This window comes from Budorcas taxicolor, chromosome 5, assembly GCF_023091745.1.
Source record: "Budorcas taxicolor isolate Tak-1 chromosome 5, Takin1.1, whole genome shotgun sequence".
Lineage (NCBI taxonomy): Eukaryota > Metazoa > Chordata > Mammalia > Artiodactyla > Bovidae > Budorcas > Budorcas taxicolor.
Genome location: NC_068914.1, coordinates 36,665,521 through 36,684,140, shown reverse-complemented (window position 1 = coordinate 36,684,140; position 18,620 = coordinate 36,665,521). Strand labels below are relative to the sequence as shown.

The 18,620-nt window shown below is 43.5% G+C and overlaps 1 protein-coding gene across 1 annotated transcript in view; it reads right to left on the bottom strand.

Moving 5' to 3' along the window:
* Positions 1 to 18,620, bottom strand: part of NID1 (nidogen 1) — a 100,987-nt gene that overhangs the window by 23,888 nt on the left and 58,479 nt on the right. Inside the window, exons 10-12 of the mRNA XM_052639469.1 lie at positions 17,018 to 17,143; positions 10,766 to 10,915; positions 7,995 to 8,117 (exon numbers count right to left, since the gene is read on the bottom strand). Coding sequence (XP_052495429.1) covers positions 7,995 to 8,117; positions 10,766 to 10,915; positions 17,018 to 17,143 — 399 coding nt within the window. The remainder of the gene's footprint in view (positions 1 to 7,994; positions 8,118 to 10,765; positions 10,916 to 17,017; positions 17,144 to 18,620) is intronic.

The window sequence follows — 18,620 nt, the reverse complement described above, 5'->3', positions numbered from 1 at the left end:
ATACCTCAGTTAAAAAAAGAAAAACAAACAAAAAGTATTTGATGTAGGAAGAGCCAAACAAAGATACAAAATAAGCCATCCGGTTGATAATAAAAATGTTGGTCTTGCTCACTCTTAGGTGTAGGGCTTGCTTATGTCCTCAGTATCTTACATTTGTACAGGGTTTTAGTTTCTGTACCAGCTGTCTCTGTTCACACAGGGTTCACTTAATTCTCACTATAATCCTGTGCAACAGGCAACTATGGCTTTTATGTCAAATGAGAGAATTGAAGTTTGGACTGGCTCCCCCAGGCCACAGCACTAGCAAATGCTTTAGCTCAAGCTAGAATCCAGGTCTCTGGATCCCCAGCCCAGCCCCGGGCCCTCTGCACACACATGCTCAGTGCCCAGGACGGCCTGCCCGTGGTCTCTCTCTCTCTCTCTCTCTCTCACACACACACACACACACACACACACACACACTAGCTTAACACACTCACCGGAATTATCTGTGGCCCACAGACTTGTTTCCTTCCGTCAACATCTATATTTGGTGTTGCCTTTCCAATCAGAAAGCACGCCTGGTGTTCTGTATACTGTCAACAAAACTGAACTTTTAAGGGAATGGGGTACCTCTCTTTTCTGTGGCTGACAGGACTGTGTGAGCCAATATACGAAATCTCCAGTGATCTAGAATTTCCAGTGGAGCTGTGAAGTGCTATAACTTGAACTTACCTAACAGTTGGGGGAGACCTCAATGGTGCCTCAGGAAACAGAACTTCAAGTGTGTTTATGGAGGCTGTGCTTATGACATCACTGTGTTCCTGGGAATGGCTTCTCAGCCTGGCCCACGGCGGCCCCTCCAGGCCCACGTGGGGAGGGTCCCACTATGGGTGGGGTAGGGGTGGGATGGTAAAGACACATATCCCGTCCTGGCTGCTGGTTGATAAAATGACAACTGAGCCAAGATTCTCCTTAGTCTTTACTCATCTACTCTCTTTACTTATCTTTATTCTTTCCTCTCTTTACTCATCTCTTTATTTGCTCGAGGATATACTAATCCAGGGAACAGCAGGGAGTCTGGGGTGACTTTTCTCAAACTGAGGACAAAGAGAATGACAGGACATCCTTCAATAGATGAAGGATAAGAAAGCGATGGCAGAGGGAACTACAGACAGAAAAATAAGCTATGCTCCTAAATCCTTGACCGACAGAAACTGTAAGGTAATGTACATTTAGAGGCTAACCCTAGAGGATAATTTGTTTCAGAGAAATAGATAACTAATATGGCAGTCTTTAAACTTCCTGACCATGATCCGTAGAAATGCATTCCACTCTGCAATTCAGGACATACACACACACACACTTACCCATATACACACACACACACTTACCCATATACACATACACACACTTACACATATACACATACACACACTTACACATATACACACACACACACTTACACATATGCACACACACATATACACATACACACACTTACACATATACACACACACTTACCCATATACACACACACACTTACACATATACATACACACACTTACACATACACACACACACATATACACACACACTTACACATATACACACACACACTTACACATATACACACACACACCCATATACACATGTGCACACACACTTACACATACACACACACACACTTACCCATATACACATGTGCACACACTTACCCATATACACACACACACACTTACCCATATACACACGTGCACACACACTTACACATATACACATGTGCACACTTACCCATATACACACACACACCCATATACACACACACACACTTACCCATATACACACACACACACTTACCCATATACACATGTGCACACACACACATACACACACACACACTTACCCATATACACATGTGCACACACTTACCCATATACACACACACACACTTACCCATATACACACGTGCACACACACTTACACATATACACATGTGCACACTTACCCATATACACACACACACCCATATACACACACACACTTACCCATATACACATGTGCACACTTACCCATATACACACACACACACTTACACACACACACACATATACACACACACACTTACACATATACACACATGCACACTTACCCATATACACATGTGCACACACACCCATATACACACGTGCACACTTACCCATATACACATGTGCACACACACTTACACATACACACACACACACTTACCCATATACACATGTGCACACACTTACCCATATACACACACACACACTTACCCATATACACACGTGCACACACACTTACACATATACACATGTGCACACTTACCCATATACACACACACACACCCATATACACACACACACACACTTACCCATATACACATGTGCACACACTTACACATACACACACACACACTTACCCATATACACATGTGCACACACTTACACATACACACACACACACTTACCCATATACACATGTGCACACACTTACACATATACACATGTGCACACTTACCCATATACACACACACACACCCATATACACACACACACACTTACCCATATACACATGTGCACACTTACCCATATACACACACACACACACACACACACATATACACACACACACTTACCCATATACACACGTGCACACTTACCCATATACACATGTGCACACACACCCATATACACACGTGCACACTTACCCATATACACATGTGCACACACACTTACACATACACACACACACACTTACCCATATACACATGTGCACACACTTACCCATATACACACACACACACTTACCCATATACACACGTGCACACACACTTACACATATACACATGTGCACACTTACCCATATACACACACACACACCCATATACACACACACACACTTACCCATATACACATGTGCACACACTTACACATACACACACACACACTTACCCATATACACATGTGCACACACTTACACATACACACACACACACTTACCCATATACACACGTGCACACACTTACACATATACACATGTGCACACTTACCCATATACACACACACACACCCATATACACACACACACACTTACCCATATACACATGTGCACACTTACCCATATACACACACACACTTACACACACACACACATATACACACACACACTTACCCATATACACACGTGCACACTTACCCATATACACATGTGCACACACACCCATATACACACGTGCACACTTACCCATATACACACGTGCACACAACTCAGTCACGCACCAGACAAGGATATACAGCCACCATTTCACGAGACAAGACTCATTCCTACTGTACACACTCTGCACGCTCTGTTTTCTTGATTATTGGTTTCTATTTCATTCCATCCCATTTAAATGAAAATAACAACCCACTAAGCTGATTTCACAATCCACACACGCATTTTGGGCAAAGAGTGCAGAAGGACAGCAGAGAACAAGTCATCATTTTTTTCTGTTTTGCTTATCGTTGGTTGATACTGCAATAGCCATGACCTTAACTGACTAACCTCTAAAGCTAGTTTTTTATTTAAAAATCAATCCCCTCTGTATAGAGTAGGTATCAAAAAATGCTGAATGTCTAATCCCTACACTTCATTATGTTTGGCAATAGGAGTTTGAATGATACTATACTTAATTTTTTTGTCAATATTTCATTAGGTATTCATTTGTCAATATTTCATCAGGTAGTCATATAAAATTTAAAAAAACATGATGAAAACCTCAGTGTTCCTATTCCAACTGGAAATACATTAAAATGCAAATGCAGCAAGGCTCCCTAACCCCAATTTCCTCTCCTATCACAGAAGGTAACCTTTATCCTGAAGTTTTGGTTTCTCACTCTCATGCGTGCAGTTTATCATTTTATTGTATATGTATATACATATGTGGGTTTCTTTTCATATAGACTTATATTTTATATAAATGTGACACACTGCCTATATTCTTTTGTGACTATTTTTTTAATAGCTAAGAAGTAAATTTATCGAGAGAAAGAGACACAGAGTGTGGGCCATCTCGAAAAGTGAGAGCTTTGTATGACTAGATTTTTTGCCCAATAGACTGTTGAGATTTATTCATTCATTTAATTAATTAATTTTGGGGGCCACACTGTATGGCTTGTGGGATCCTAGTTCCCTGACCAGGGACTGAACCCAGGTCCATGGCAGTCAAAGTGCACAGTCCTAACCCCTGGACCACTAGGGAATTCCCTTTAGTTCACTCATTTCAACTATTGCTATATATCATTTCATGGTATGGATTGCACCCAAACTCATTTGTCCATTTCTCCTGTTAATACTCTCTTAGATATTTTTTCTCTTATAAACAATACTTGATGGAGACATGTGTATTTCTAAAGTACATTCTCTCTCGAGCATACAAATAGATGATGAATTTCTTAAGAAAACAGGATTAAATACCAAAATAATCCTAGCAAAGAACTCTGGTTTTATCCTTGTCCCGCTTTTGTAACCCAGGCTACAGGTCTGGATTTGTTTCTGTGTAGTCAACAGAGCCAAGGGGGGCAAGGAGTTGGGTTAAAAAAACAAAAATAAAAAAATGAAACATCTGCTTCCTTTTGAACTGGAAAGATGTGAAGGAAGCCTAAGGAAATAATGACTTAGTCATTTTTAATAGTTGCTGGAATGTCTTAATTAATTTCAGGCACAAAAGGTTGATGCTGCCTGGGTTCATCTAGGCTGGGGGTTGGTAAATTTTTTCTGTCAAGAGCCAGGTAGTGAATATTTCAGGCTTTGCAGGCCTTGAAGGCTCTGCCACAACTGCTGACCTCTGGCTTTGTGGAATGAAAGCAGTTGTAGACTATTGAGAAACTAAAGAGCCTGAGTGTTCCAATAAAACTTTATTTGCAAAAACACAGGCAGTGGGCCAGATATGACTTGCGAGTCATAGTTTACTGACCTGCCAGGAGCCAGCACGGGAGATCCCACCCATGACAAGGTCATGGGGAGAGACCCGATGGGCAAGGCGAGTCAGGTCTCAAAGGGACCTCTGCCTGAGAATCTACCCCCCCAAACCAGAGTCTGCCTGCCTTATTGTACTGTGCTTTCCACTCCTCTGACATAACAGGGGGCCATCCCTGATCACCTTCCTCTAAAAGTAATTAACTTAGGGCTCCAGTTAACAGTCTCCTGCATATGAAAAGAATGTCTCGGCTTAAACCCCTCTGATAGCTTTCTAACTTACCTGACCGGTCAGCCCGGACTTTTACAACTTGTGAGTTGTTTACAGCCCCCCCAACCGCGAGAGGCATGAAGCTTAAAGCATCTTAAAGATACAGAGCCTTTTTTAAAGAGCTAAAAATTATATTGGTGATGGGTTTCACTGTTGAGTCAATGACTGCTGCCAGGCCTCCATATTCTCTATCTTTTAGGCACCTGGGAGGATATCAATCAAGGTAATTGGGATATAGAAATAGGAATGTAGTAGTTTTGATGTTGGCAACACTAGACTTTTGAGTTAGTTACTTTTCTTTGTTATAAATCACTGTACTTCTTTCATTGTTATAAATTGTTGTGTCCTTGCTATGTAAGAATGTAACTTTATTTAGTGCTTTCTGAGAGTGGCATCAGACTTTGGGAAGAACAACACAAATAAGTTCTCTGGTTGACAGACCCTTATCAGAAAAGGGCCGTAAAATGTTAATTGGCCTTCTGGCCAGATGATGTAAATCACCCAAGACTTGTGTATACAACTAGGTATGCAGAGAGAAAGCCTGGTCTCGATAAGAGTCAGGGTTGCTGACGCTGCATAATTTTGTATTATCCATTGATCTCTATGTACAATCAAAAGTATAAGAGGCCTTTCCGGACAATAGAGGAGGAGCCAGTCACTGGAAAGGCTGGTTTCCCCTGTGTCAAATCTCTCTCTCTCTTTCTTCCTCTCTCTCTCTCCTTTTCAGGCTGAATTCCCATCTGGGGCGTGGAGGCTCACCATGTCTACTTACTTGCCCTGGCTTCTAAGATCCACGCGAGAGGGAGTCCAAGGCGGGGCACCCTCCACTATTCAAACGGGCACCGGTGGCCTAATGTAGATGGTGCAAACCTCTTGACCTGAGGTTTTATTAGCTTTCCACGTAAACCAAGTTATTCAGCATCTTTTCTCCACTAATTTTCCTACTATACTATTTTTTCTTAATCTTATATTTCTAAATAAAAAAGTTTTTCCTTGCCAACTCCATCCCCGCTTCGAATCACCCTGGATCCACCGGGGCTGGACCCCAGCACTGACCTCTGTCCTAAGCAGAAGAAAACAATTTAGACCAGCAATATGTAGTATTATGCATCAAAATTTAAACTTAATTTAATATTTTTCTCATTTTGGATCCTCAACTGTTCTAAAAACCAGTCACACCAGTCCTGCTGAGCGTATGAATGAATAAATACTTGTATAAACCACAGCAGGAATGGAAACTAATGCGGTCATTTATTTCCTTGATAACTAGAAAGAACTATGAGCCCCACCATGCACCACGTCATTCTGCTGGACACTGGAAACATGAAAATAAAATGCATAGGCACCTATGCTCAAGGCATTCAAGGCTAGTGGAGGAGACAGACATTAAAATAGTTCTTAATCACTCAAAAAAGTGGTTATATGGAAAGTTCCATGTATTTCTTATTGAAACACTGATAAATATACTTGACCAACAACAGTAGCAACAATTAAAGTAAATACCAACACAACTGGTAAACTCCAGTCAGAGGCACCAAATGCATCCTTAATCTCATGGCAGGTTACCGTGTGGTTTGGGGAACTGACTTCAAGTTAGAATCCATTGGGCAGAGTTTAGTCTTAGTTTGAGTCTTAGTTCTAGCACTCTGAGATCTTGATTGTGCTTTTATTTCTTTATGTTTTAGCATCCTTTATATAAATAGAAATAGTAATACTACTTGCTTTAAAGAGATGAACACTACATGAAACAGTAGATAAAAGTACCCAGCACACAGTAGGCACCACACAAAAGACAGCCAATGATATGTATTCATTCAAAAGTGTTTGCTGAGATCCAGGATCATTCCAGATTCAGAACTAGGGTCATCATTGTCATTATGGTCTAACGAGATTATCACAGAAGTCTCAGGTCAGTAGGCAACTTTAGAAGCTGCACAGTCCAGGTATAATAGGTAATACAGACAATTCTGAAAAGTCCTCAGTCTGCCTCTTCCCATAACTGGTGGGCCTTCACCGTCCTCACCCCCACCCCAGGTCTGTTCCCCATGACTCTTCAGAACCTGCAATGGTTAATTCTAGGTGTCAACTCGATTGGGCCACAGAGTGCCCAGATATTTGGTCAAACATTATTCTGGGTGGTTTCCGTGAGGGTGTTTTTGCCTGAGACTAACCTTTCCCGCCATAAACGAGGTAAAGCAGATAGCCCTCCCTTACGTGGGTGGGCCTCATCCAATCAGTTGAAGGCCAGAATTGAACACAAATGTGGACCCTTCCCCAAGTAAAAAGAATCCTCCCTTCTTGATGACCTTGAATGGAGCACAAGCTCTTTGTTGCCTTTGGACTTGAACAGAAACACTGGCTATTCCTGGGTGTTCAGGCTGCTGACTACAGTCCCGGCAACTAACAGACCTCTATAACTGTGTGTGGGTCAATTCCTTCTAATAAATCTCTTTATATATAAATAAATACATTTCTCTCTCTCTCTCTAGACACACATACACACATTCATTAGATCTACTTCTCTGGAGAACCCTGACTAATACAGATCAGTTCTTACTCTTCTGATCTAGGTGTGGTACCCTTGGAATTGTGCACTACATAACTGTACTGCTCAATACCACAGCTGCACTCTGATCACCCACCTCAGCTCTCCACGAGCCTCCCACATACCCACCTTGTCTTCTCTCCCAGAGCTATGGACTCAGTACTCATGGATATAGACAGCAATGATCTATCTACTCCAAACACCCCAACACCTCACCTCCAGGCACGCAATGGAAGCCATCTCCTTGGTAACCATATTTGCAGCGGCACACAAAGGACCCTGGCGTATTGTAGCAGAAAGCATCGGGGTGGCATCGGCTTGGCTGGCATTCATTCACATCTGCAAGACAGTCACCAAGCCCAGGAGAGTGAGATTTCTTCCAGAATTCCTAGTTTACACAATAATACAAGTCACTCTCTCTTCACTTTTAGGGACCCAATTTCTGATCTGGGAACCATGATTTAAGAACTCACTAAACATTAATTATAAAAACACTGATTCCTCGATTTCTATCTAACTTTGATGTTTTCATGAAACACTGGACTCCAATGTTTCATGAAAACATCAAAGAATTTCTGATCTGGGAACCATGATTTAAGAACTCACTAAACATTAATTATAAAAACACTGATTCCTCGATTTCTATCTAACTTTGATGTTTTCAGGCTCCTCCAGGCTCCTCCGTCCATGGGATTTTCCAGGCAAGAGTACTGGAGTGGGGTGCCATTGCCTTCTCTGGAACAACTGCATATATCTTAGTAAATAAAAGGCTGGACTTTAAGTTACATGTGTGTAAGCACTGTTAGTCTTTTCATTAAAGACAAACAATCTCAATCTCCTTAGTCCCTAGCAGACAGCAGGCATTTAATTATGCCTGAACAAGCAAGTGACATACATGTCAAGGCTATGGTTTTTCCTGTGGTCATGTATGGATGTGAGAGTTAGGCTGTGAAGAAGGCTGAGCGCTGAAGAATTGATGCTTTTGAACTGTGGTGTTGGAGAAGACTCTTGAGAGTCCCTTGGACTGCAAGGAGATCCAACCAGTCCATTCTGAAGGAGATCAGCCCTGGGATTTCTTTAGAAGGAATGATGCTAAAGCTGAAGCTCCAGTACTTCGGCCACCTCATGCGAAGAGTTGACTTATTAGAAAAGACTGATGCTGGGAGGGATTGGGGGCAGGAGGAGAAGGGGATGACAGAGGATGATGTTTTCAAACATCAAAGTTAGATAGAAATCGAGGAATCAGTGATGTTTTCATGAAAAATCAAGCATACAAAACAAAAAAAATGAAAGGATTTTTTTTTTGGTATTTCCTGCTTATAAATGAGAGCTTCAAAAATGTCTAAGAGTTGGGAGACAGGTGATTAACTGATTGACAGAAAAATCTCAGAGACCAGAGAAAATTCATATTCTCAGTAACAAAGAGAAAGTATTTCAGAAATCATGATCTCTTAGAAAGGCTTGGACTTTCCAGAAATACTCTAGGGTATAATGTTAAGTAATTTTGCAAACCAAAGGACCAGGAAACTTTGTTCAGAGTTATCTTATTTCAAATTATCTTGAACAACATGCTGGCCACCAGTGATCGGCTGATCTGAGATCTGAGAGAATTTTGTGGAGTCATTTATTCTCTGCCTCTGCAGTCAAAAAGGGGGCTTAATTTTGGGGGAAGCACAAAATTAGAGCAGCCCAGATGAACAACTGCATGCTGCTGCTGCTGCTGCTGTTGCTGCTAAGTCGCTTCAGTCATGTCCGACTCTGTGCGACTCCACAGACGGCAGCCCACTAGGCTCCCCCGTCCCTGGGATTCTCCAGGCAAGAACACTGGAGTGGGCTGCCATTTCCTTCTCCAATGCAGGAAGGTGAAAAGTGAAAGTGAAGTCGCTCAGTCGTATCCGACCCTCAGTGACCCCATGGACTGCTGCCTTCCAGGCTCCTCCGTCCATGGGATTTTCCAGGCAAGAGTACTGGAGTGGGGTGCCATTGCCTTCTCTGGGACAACTGCATATATCTTAGTAAATAAAAGGCTGGACTTTAAGTTACATGTGTGTAAGCACTGTTAGTCTTTTCATTAAAGACAAACAATCTCAATCTCCTTAGTCCCTAGCAGACAGCAGGCATTTAATTATGCCTGAACAAGCAAGTGACATACATGTCAAGGCTATGGTTTTTCCTGTGGTCATGTATGGATGTGAGAGTTAGGCTGTGAAGAAGGCTGAGCGCTGAAGAATTGATGCTTTTGAACTGTGGTGTTGGAGAAGACTCTTGAGAGTCCCTTGGACTCCAAGGAGATCCAACCAATCCATTCTGAAGGAGATCAGCCCTGGGATTTCTTTAGAAGGAATGATGCTAAAGCTGAAACTCCAGTACTTTGGCCACCTCATGCGAAGAGTTGACTCATTGGAAAAGACTCTGACACTGGGAGGGATTGGAGACAGGAGGAGAAGGGGACAACCGAGGATGAGATGGCTGGATGGAATCACCGACTCAATGGACGTGAGTCTGAGTGAACTCCGGGAGTTGGTGATGGACAGGGAGGCCTGGCGTGCTGCGGTTCCTGGGGTCGCAAAGAGTCGGACATGACTGAGCGACTGAACTGAACTGAACTGAACTGAACAAGCAAGTGATATACATGGAACAAAATAGTACAGGGAGAACAGGTGTCTTCTCCAACAAGACACAGCTCCCCAAACAAAATGCATAATTCAAACTACCAGAGACACAAAATGCAGCCTGTTTACTCAATAGAGCTGAGAGAATTTGTTGTTGTTTAGTTGCTAAGTTGTGTTTGTGATCTCATGGACCGTAGCCTGCCAGGGTCCTCTGGCCATGGGATTTCCCAGGCAAGAATACTGGAGTGGGTTGCTGTTTCCTATAGAGAATAATTCTCTTGAATTCAGAGGTGGGTGAGTAACTAGCCTATGATAAGCATCGCCTGGGGAACTGTTTCAGGTCTCACAGAGAGGAAAGTCAGAGCAACCACTCACCTTGGCAGGCTCGGCCATCCCCAGAGAAGCCTGGGAGGCAGATGCAAGTGTAGGAGCCGTCGCCCATGAATTTGCACTGGGCCCGCTGGGGGATGTCACAGTCATGAAGGCCCGTCTCGCAGTGGTTGATGGGGCGCAGGTCCACGTCAGCTTCAGACAGAAAGTTAACACACAATGTTTAGGTGAGTCCCCTAAGCAGTCCCCAGGCCTTCCAAGCAGTGTAGTCCAATGAGCTGGAGACTGTGCCTGGGGCCCAGACTCCCAGACATCTCTTCAGGTTCATCCCTGCTCACAGTGGGGTGCTAGCCCTGCGCTCCTTTGTTTCCTCCCCTGGATACCACCTCTGCTAAGTGTGTGCAGACTGACCCCACAGTGGGTCATACAGCTTGGCTTTTGACCTCAACTTCAACCCAGGGCTCTGTCTCAGGTCACTCTCCACACCCAGTGCCCAGAACCCAATTCCCCCTTCATCTGGATGTGGAGGTGGACCGCTGCAGGCAGACACGCTTCCTGTGTAACTCTGTTGGTGGAGCATTTGGGCCTGAGGATCTGAGCCTTCCACACGGCATTTTTGACTTTGGCTCACTGAGCGTGCGTGAAGTTACTTTGTGACTTCAAAGCCCGACTCTTTATGACCCTATGGACTGTAGCCCACCAGGCTCCTCTGTCCATGGGATTCTCCAGGCAAGAATATTGGAGTGGGTAGCCATGCCCTCCTCCAGGGGATCTTCCTGACCCAGGGATCGAACCTGCATCTCTTACGTCTCCTGCATTGGCAGGTGGGTTCTTCACCACTGAGCCACCTGGGAAGCCCTTGGCTCACTAGGTGGGAGGAATATTTATTATGAATGCCAAAGTCAAAGTCATCCATTTCCCACCAAGGAAGGAGAAATAAACTCCCAGGAAGTGAGACAGGGAGAGTGGAATGACTGCGGGGCTCTGGGGAGGGAAGCCCTGGGTTTCAACCAGGTGCATATGAGTCCCCTATGTGACTTAGGATAAATCCTATTAACTTTCCAGAGTTGTACTTTCTTCCTCTGTAGAACAGGAATGACTTCCAGCTTTCCAAGCACAGAGGTCCAGGAGATGGGATTATTATTTTCTAAAGGGTCCTGATAACAAGACTCCTAGGATGCGGACTCAGGAAGTAGGCATATGGCACAGAGGCTAGACAATCAGACTCCATCTTGTACTCTTGCCTCAAGATGACAGTCAAGGGTTGAGACGAACTAACTCTAAAAAATGCTTGAAATAATCAAGGAAACTTGAATATGGACTGGGTATTCAATCATGTTAAGAAATTGTTCATTTTGTTAGGTATGGTAACAGCATTGTATTTGTATTTTTAAAATTTGCCCTTATATTTCAGATATATATTATGCATATAATGTGCATAAAAAACTAGTAACTCTAGTTAGGTGACACGATATTTGGGGTTTTCTTTAAAGACTGAAATATACCAGCAAAATACTACCACCCTCCCCAGCAGTAGCAGTAGTAGTAATAGGGATGGAAAAGATCTTCACGACCAAGATAATCGCGATGGTATGATCACTCACCTAGAGCCAGACATCCTGGAATGTGAAGTCAAGTGGGCCTTAGAAAGCATCACTAGAACAAAGCTAGTGGAGGGGATGGAATTCCAGTTGAGCTATTTCAAATCCTGAAAGATGATGCTGTGAAAGTGCTGCACTCAATATGTCAGCAAATTTCGAAGACTCAGCAGTGGCTACAGGACTGGAAAAGGTCAGTTTTCATTCCAATCCCAAAGGCAATGCCAAAGAATGCTCAAACTACCACACAATTGCACTCATCTCACACGCTAGTAAAGTAATGCTCAAAATTCTCCAAGTCAGGCTGCAGCAATACATGAACTTCCAGGTACTTCCAGATATTCAAGCTGGTTTTAGAAAAGGCAGAGGAACCAGAGATCAAATTGCCAACATCCGCTGGATCATCGAAAAAGCAAGAGAGTTCCAGAAAAACATCTATTTCTGCTTTATTGACTATGCCAAAGCCTTTGACTGTGTGGATCACAAGAAACTGTGGAAAATTCTGAAAGAGATGGGAATACCAGACCACCTGATCTGCCTTTTGAGAAACCTATATTCAGGTCAGGAAGCAACAGTTAGAACTGGACATGGAACAACAGACTGGTTCCAAATAGGAAAAGGAGTACGTCAAGGCTGTATATTGTCACCCTGCTTATTTAACTTCTATGCAGAGTACATCATGAGAAACGCTGGCTGGAAGAAGCACAAGCTGGAATCGAGATTGCTGGGAGAAATATCAATAACCTCAGGTATGCAGATGACACCACCCTTATGGCAGAAAGTGAAGAGGGACTAAAAAGCCTCTTGATGAAAGGGAAAGAGGAGAGTGAAAAGGTTGGCTTAAAGCTCAACATTCAGAAAACGAAGATCATGGCATCTAGTCCCATCACTTCATGGCAAATAGAAGGGGAAACAGTGGAAACAGTGTCAGACTTTATTTTGGGGGGCTCCAAAATCACTGCAGATGGTGACTGCAGCCATGAAATTAAAAGACCCTTACTCCTTGGAAGGAAAGTTATGACCAACCTAGACAGCATATTCAAAAGCAGAGACATTACTTTGCCAACAAAGGTCCATCTAGTCAAGGCTATGGTTTTTCCAGTGGTCAAGTATGGATGTGAGAGTTGGACTGTGAAGAAAGCCGAGCACCAAAGAACTGATGCTTTTGAAGTGTGGTGTTGGAGAAGACTCTTGAGAGTCCCTTGGACTGCAAGGAGATCCAACCAGTCCATTCTGAAAGAGATCAGCCCTGGGTGTTCTTTGGAAGGAATGTTGCTAAAGCTGAAACTCCAGTACTTTGGCCACCTCATGCAAAGAGTTGACTCATTGGAAAAGACTCTGATGCTGGGAGGGATTGGGGGCAGGAGGAAAAGGGGACGACAGAGGATGAGATGGCTGGATGGCATCACCAACTCGACGGACATGAGTCTGATTGAACTCCGAAAGATGGTGTTGGACAGGGAGGCCTGGCGTGCTGCAATTCATGGGGTTGCAAAGAGTCGGACACGACTGAGCGACTGAACTGAACTGAACTGAACAAAATGCTTTATAATATGGAAATTGAATAACAGGCACACCAGGGTTCATTATGTTTTTCTCTCTACTTCTGTATATGTTTGAAATTATCCATAATACCAATAATTTAAGCCTAAAAAAAAGTCAAGGGCTGAGGTCTAGGAGGTGATTTCTGATGGGTAGTTCAGATACTCTGGGGTTCATAATGTACTTTAACTTCTGGTTTTATAGTACTAAGGCCCAGGTCAGAGTACTGGCCCTCACAATGTCATAACAGAACCTTTCCTTCTCTCCAAGGAGGCCCTCAGTGTTTAGATTATCCTGGATACAAGAGAACTCCTCATCTTTTTCCTCAGTGAGTCTTCCCAAGATTAATTCCAGTTTATCCTGCCTCAAGGGCTTCAGGAGAGAGTTCTTAACACTGCCAGAGAACAGGTAAAGAGGATGCTCTTCAAAGGTCTAGGTCCACGAGAGGTTAGCAAAGTACCGTATTGATGGATGAAGGCCCAGCCTGCGGACTTAGCAGCTTAAACTCCTGAAGCTGAAATGTTAACTAACTCCCATGGAATGGAACAGGGATCACTGAAGCAACTCCTATGGGCCAGAGGGTTACTAGATTTTAAATTGCTAAAGCGGTCCAAATTTCTGCCTGGAAAACAGAAAACCAGATTACACAGAACCAACCCAAGGACACACTGTTTCCTTGAACGCCTCTCGTCATCTCACTTCCCATTGTTTCTAACATTCTTCTTTCCTCCAGGGTCCTCTCTTGACCAATTCCTTCAGCTCACAAAATGTGAAAAGGACACTCTTGGAGAATTGGGGTCAAAAAAAGGTAGAAAAAATGTATTCAGATAGAACAACCAGCAAAGGAGTCTCAGTCCTCCTCCATTAAATAGTTGTCATTTAAAGTATGTGAATGATCACTTCACATGTTGTTTGCTCCTGCCTCATTTCATCCCACCCATCATAACAGGGAAGGACCTTGCTACAGCCTAGATGGATGGGTCCTGCTCAGCCATCACCTTCATCTATGCCTCTATTTATTTTATTATTATCTGGGGGGCAGCCAAGCTGTAAGGCTTGTGGTACCTTACTCCTCCAACCAGGGGTTGAAACTGTGCCCCCTGCAGTGGAAGCATGGAGTCTTTTAACCACTGGACCACCAGTTCCCAGGATCCAGTTTTACCAAGGAATTCTGGGAGAGTGAAACTGACCACTAAATTATCCAGTGATGAGCCAGAGTATTTTTTTTGCTTTCAGGCAGACTTGGTTTTATCCAGTGAGCCATCACTCTGTGTGGTTAAGTCTCAAAGGAGGCAGTTAAAAGAGACAAAAGGCCAAGTAAAACGGAATTGCACAGGGGCTACTGACAGGGAGAAGCACTTGAACTCGATGACCTTCAAGTGGTTTTCATACTTGTTTCTGAGCAATGGGATCCTTTACTCAAACAAAACGTTACTCGGAATTTCATATATAGCAAAATGAAATAGTCTGTCCATGGCTTACTTGTGTCCCTATTGGCAGATCCTGGGGCATCTCTAAGGGCTCCTTGGGACACAGGAAGCCCGTGGTCCAGTGGTCTAATCACCTCATTGTACAGGTGACAGAGAAGTTAAGTGTCCTCCTCAAAATCAAAAGCCTAGGAGTAGACATTTGCTTACCACCTGTGTTATACCCTGCTCTAGCCCCTCCAGGAGGATGGATGCCAGGAACAGCTGGAAACAGAAACCCAGGACATCATGCCTCACACATGTCTGTCCCAGCATTGTTCATGTCACCACCCAAGGGTTAAAGGATCTGCCACCCAAGTTTGAGCCGAAATGTAATGTAAATGGTACTGCCACAAAAATAGACCTTTGAATCTCCTTCATTGAAAAAAGCAGAGAAAGAAGTCAGGTCAAGTTCACAGAAATTGTTGTTCTCAATGGGAAAAAAAAGATAGAGGTAACTTTAGCAGAGCTGAAATCTCAGCTCTGTGCAAAGGGGCCTGGCTGTGTCTCAGTACACAGATGTTTGGGTCATACTCAAAATATGAGAACGGCCTGTTCCCTCCACCCTCAAGACACCACCTCACCCTGGGACCTTGGCAGCCTCTTATGAGTTTCAAGACAGAGCAAACACAAAGCCTGCTAGGGTTTAGTAAACAGCAAGGAAGAGGCAAAGAGATGGTTCCTTGATGCAGTGAAAGAGAAATATGCTTTAAATTGGGAATAAATGTTGAGCTCAGATGCCCCCTTCAGCATGCTGCCCTCCAGACCTGGAAATATCCAAGAATCTTTGAACCTGAAAGTCTTGGAAACTACAGGTCAAAGTGCAGCAGTGGGGAAAGGAGGGGAGATTGAAACAATCTGGCTCTTTGTAGTTGGCCCATCATCACCACCATGTGGGATCTTAGTTCCCCGGTCAAGGATTGAACCAAGGGCCTCTGCCTTGGCAGATGCAGTCTTAACCACTGGACCGCCAAGGAAGTCCCCTTAACTTCTAACTTTGATAGGCTATGAAGTTATGCTAGTACTTGTGGTTTGTAAAATGGAAATCCACAAACAGAAAGGCCCCAAATGAGTTTTAGATGCAAACCAAGAAGAATTTAATCAAAGGCAGATAATGACACAAATACCTATAAGGTGTTCCCTCCACATGAATCCCAAGGCCACTGATTATAAGGAGGAACATGTCTAATTGTTTGAATAGCTATTTAAAGAATAATGGAAAGAATTAAAAGGAGTTTTATTAAGAAGAGAATGGTATTACTAGTGTAGACAAATAATACTGCTTATGCCTTGTACCTGTGACTCTCCAGGTAGTCAGAAGAAAGAAACAGAGACTGATTCACCTTTGTAAATGGCATTCCCCAACAACAAAACCAGGAATCTTCCATCTCAGCCAGGATAATTACTGAGGCAATACCATTCACACAGGCACTGACATACATCCTATGAACACTTGTTTTGAAAAGTCACCTACTCACAGACGTAAAGAACAGACTTGTGGTTGCCTGGGGAAGGGAGGTGGGAAAGGGAAGGATTGGGACTTTGGGATTAGCAGATCCAAACTCATGTATAGAATAAACAGCAAGGTCCTGCTGGGTAATGCAGGGAGCTATACTCAATATCCTGGGATAAACTACAACAGAAAAGAATATGGTAAAAGAACGTAAAAAAAAGTCACGCACAGAACTTACCCACACATGTTCCCGCCTCTGAAAACCGGTAGCCCTCCACACACTCACAGCGGAAGGTTCCTGGGTGGTTATTGCAGACTGCGTGATTGCCACACACCAAGGGCTGCTCTGAACATTCGTCGATATCTAAAGCAAAATTTTGTTTTAAATGCAGACTTAAAAAAAAAACACCTCTCCCAACATCACTATACATAATAAAATATAAAGTATTTTGGCCTGCAAATGGATCCATTTTAAAACACATTTTTAGTATTCCAAAAGTATCGCTAAATATTTTCTTCTGTGAATAACTGGAGATAGTGATCCCAAGGCCCTCCTCATAAATAAAACTGCTTCTCCCACCTCCCCCTGACCCTTCCCACCTTCCATCTCCTGGAGTTAGTTGTTGACCCAGGGACCACTAACATCAGATGGGCACATCTGTGTTAGAAAGATGTGCAGACAAGTCTCCCGACTCTGAATAAGGTTCCTAAGCTACTAACTGTAATTAAATATGCTCTGGTGGTGCTAGTGATAAAGAACCAGCCTTCAATGCAGGAGACATAAGAGATGCAGGTTCAGTCCTTGGGTGGGGAAGATCCCCTGGAAGAAGGCATGTAGTTTTGCATGGAGAATCCCATGGACAGAGGAGTCTGGTGGGCTACAGTTCATGAGGTTGCAAAGAGTCAGACATGACTGATCACGCATGTGCCACCATCCTGAGTTTAATGCACTAAAAGGCAAACCATTAACTCATAAGATTAAAAGTGATGTTCTCTCATAGGACAATTCTGCAGTCATCGAGCGGTGTGACGGGAACAAAGAAATACACATTTCAAAGCTGAACACATACATACATATACATGTGTGAGTCACTCAGTCGTGTCCGACTCTTTGCGACCCTGTGGACTGTAGCCCGCCAGGCTCCTCTGTCCATGGAATTCTCCAGGCAAGAATACTGGAGCCGAACACGGCTAGGTTCAAATCCGGCCTCCTTTGGTGACTAGCTTGTGTGGTCCTGGAGAAGCTGCCAAACTACTCTGCCTCAGTTTCCCTGTTAGTAAGTACATACAATACTATTCATCTTGAGAAGTCCTTCTGAAGTTTATAGAAAATAGATGCAAGCCTAACCTGCTCAAGAAATGTACCTATTGGGACTTGCCTAGTGGTCCACTGGTTAAGATTTCACGCTTCCAGTGCAGAGGCATGGGTTCGATCCCTGGTTGGAAAACTAAGATTTCTCATGTCATGTGGCATGGCCAAAAAAAGAAAAAAAATTAAAAATAAAAGAAATGTGCCTATTATTAAGTATAATACCTATACCACCAGCATGGGGCTGTTCCATTTCTAGAAACACAGCCCCTGGATGGCCACGGCACTGGGAGGCCAGTCTGTAGTCACCACTACAGTGAGGCTGGTTGGCCCAGATGAAAATCAAGCTGAGCTGTCATCACCTCAGTTACCTGCCCACTGATGATCTGAAATAAACACAGTCACACAAGATCCCTCTGTGCCAACCTCATTCTCCGGGTGTAGTTACTTCTGGCATTTTTCAAATTCTTGGAGATGTGTGTGAGGAAGATTTCATAATGGCTGAGGCCACACAACTCCCCTCGCCTCTCAA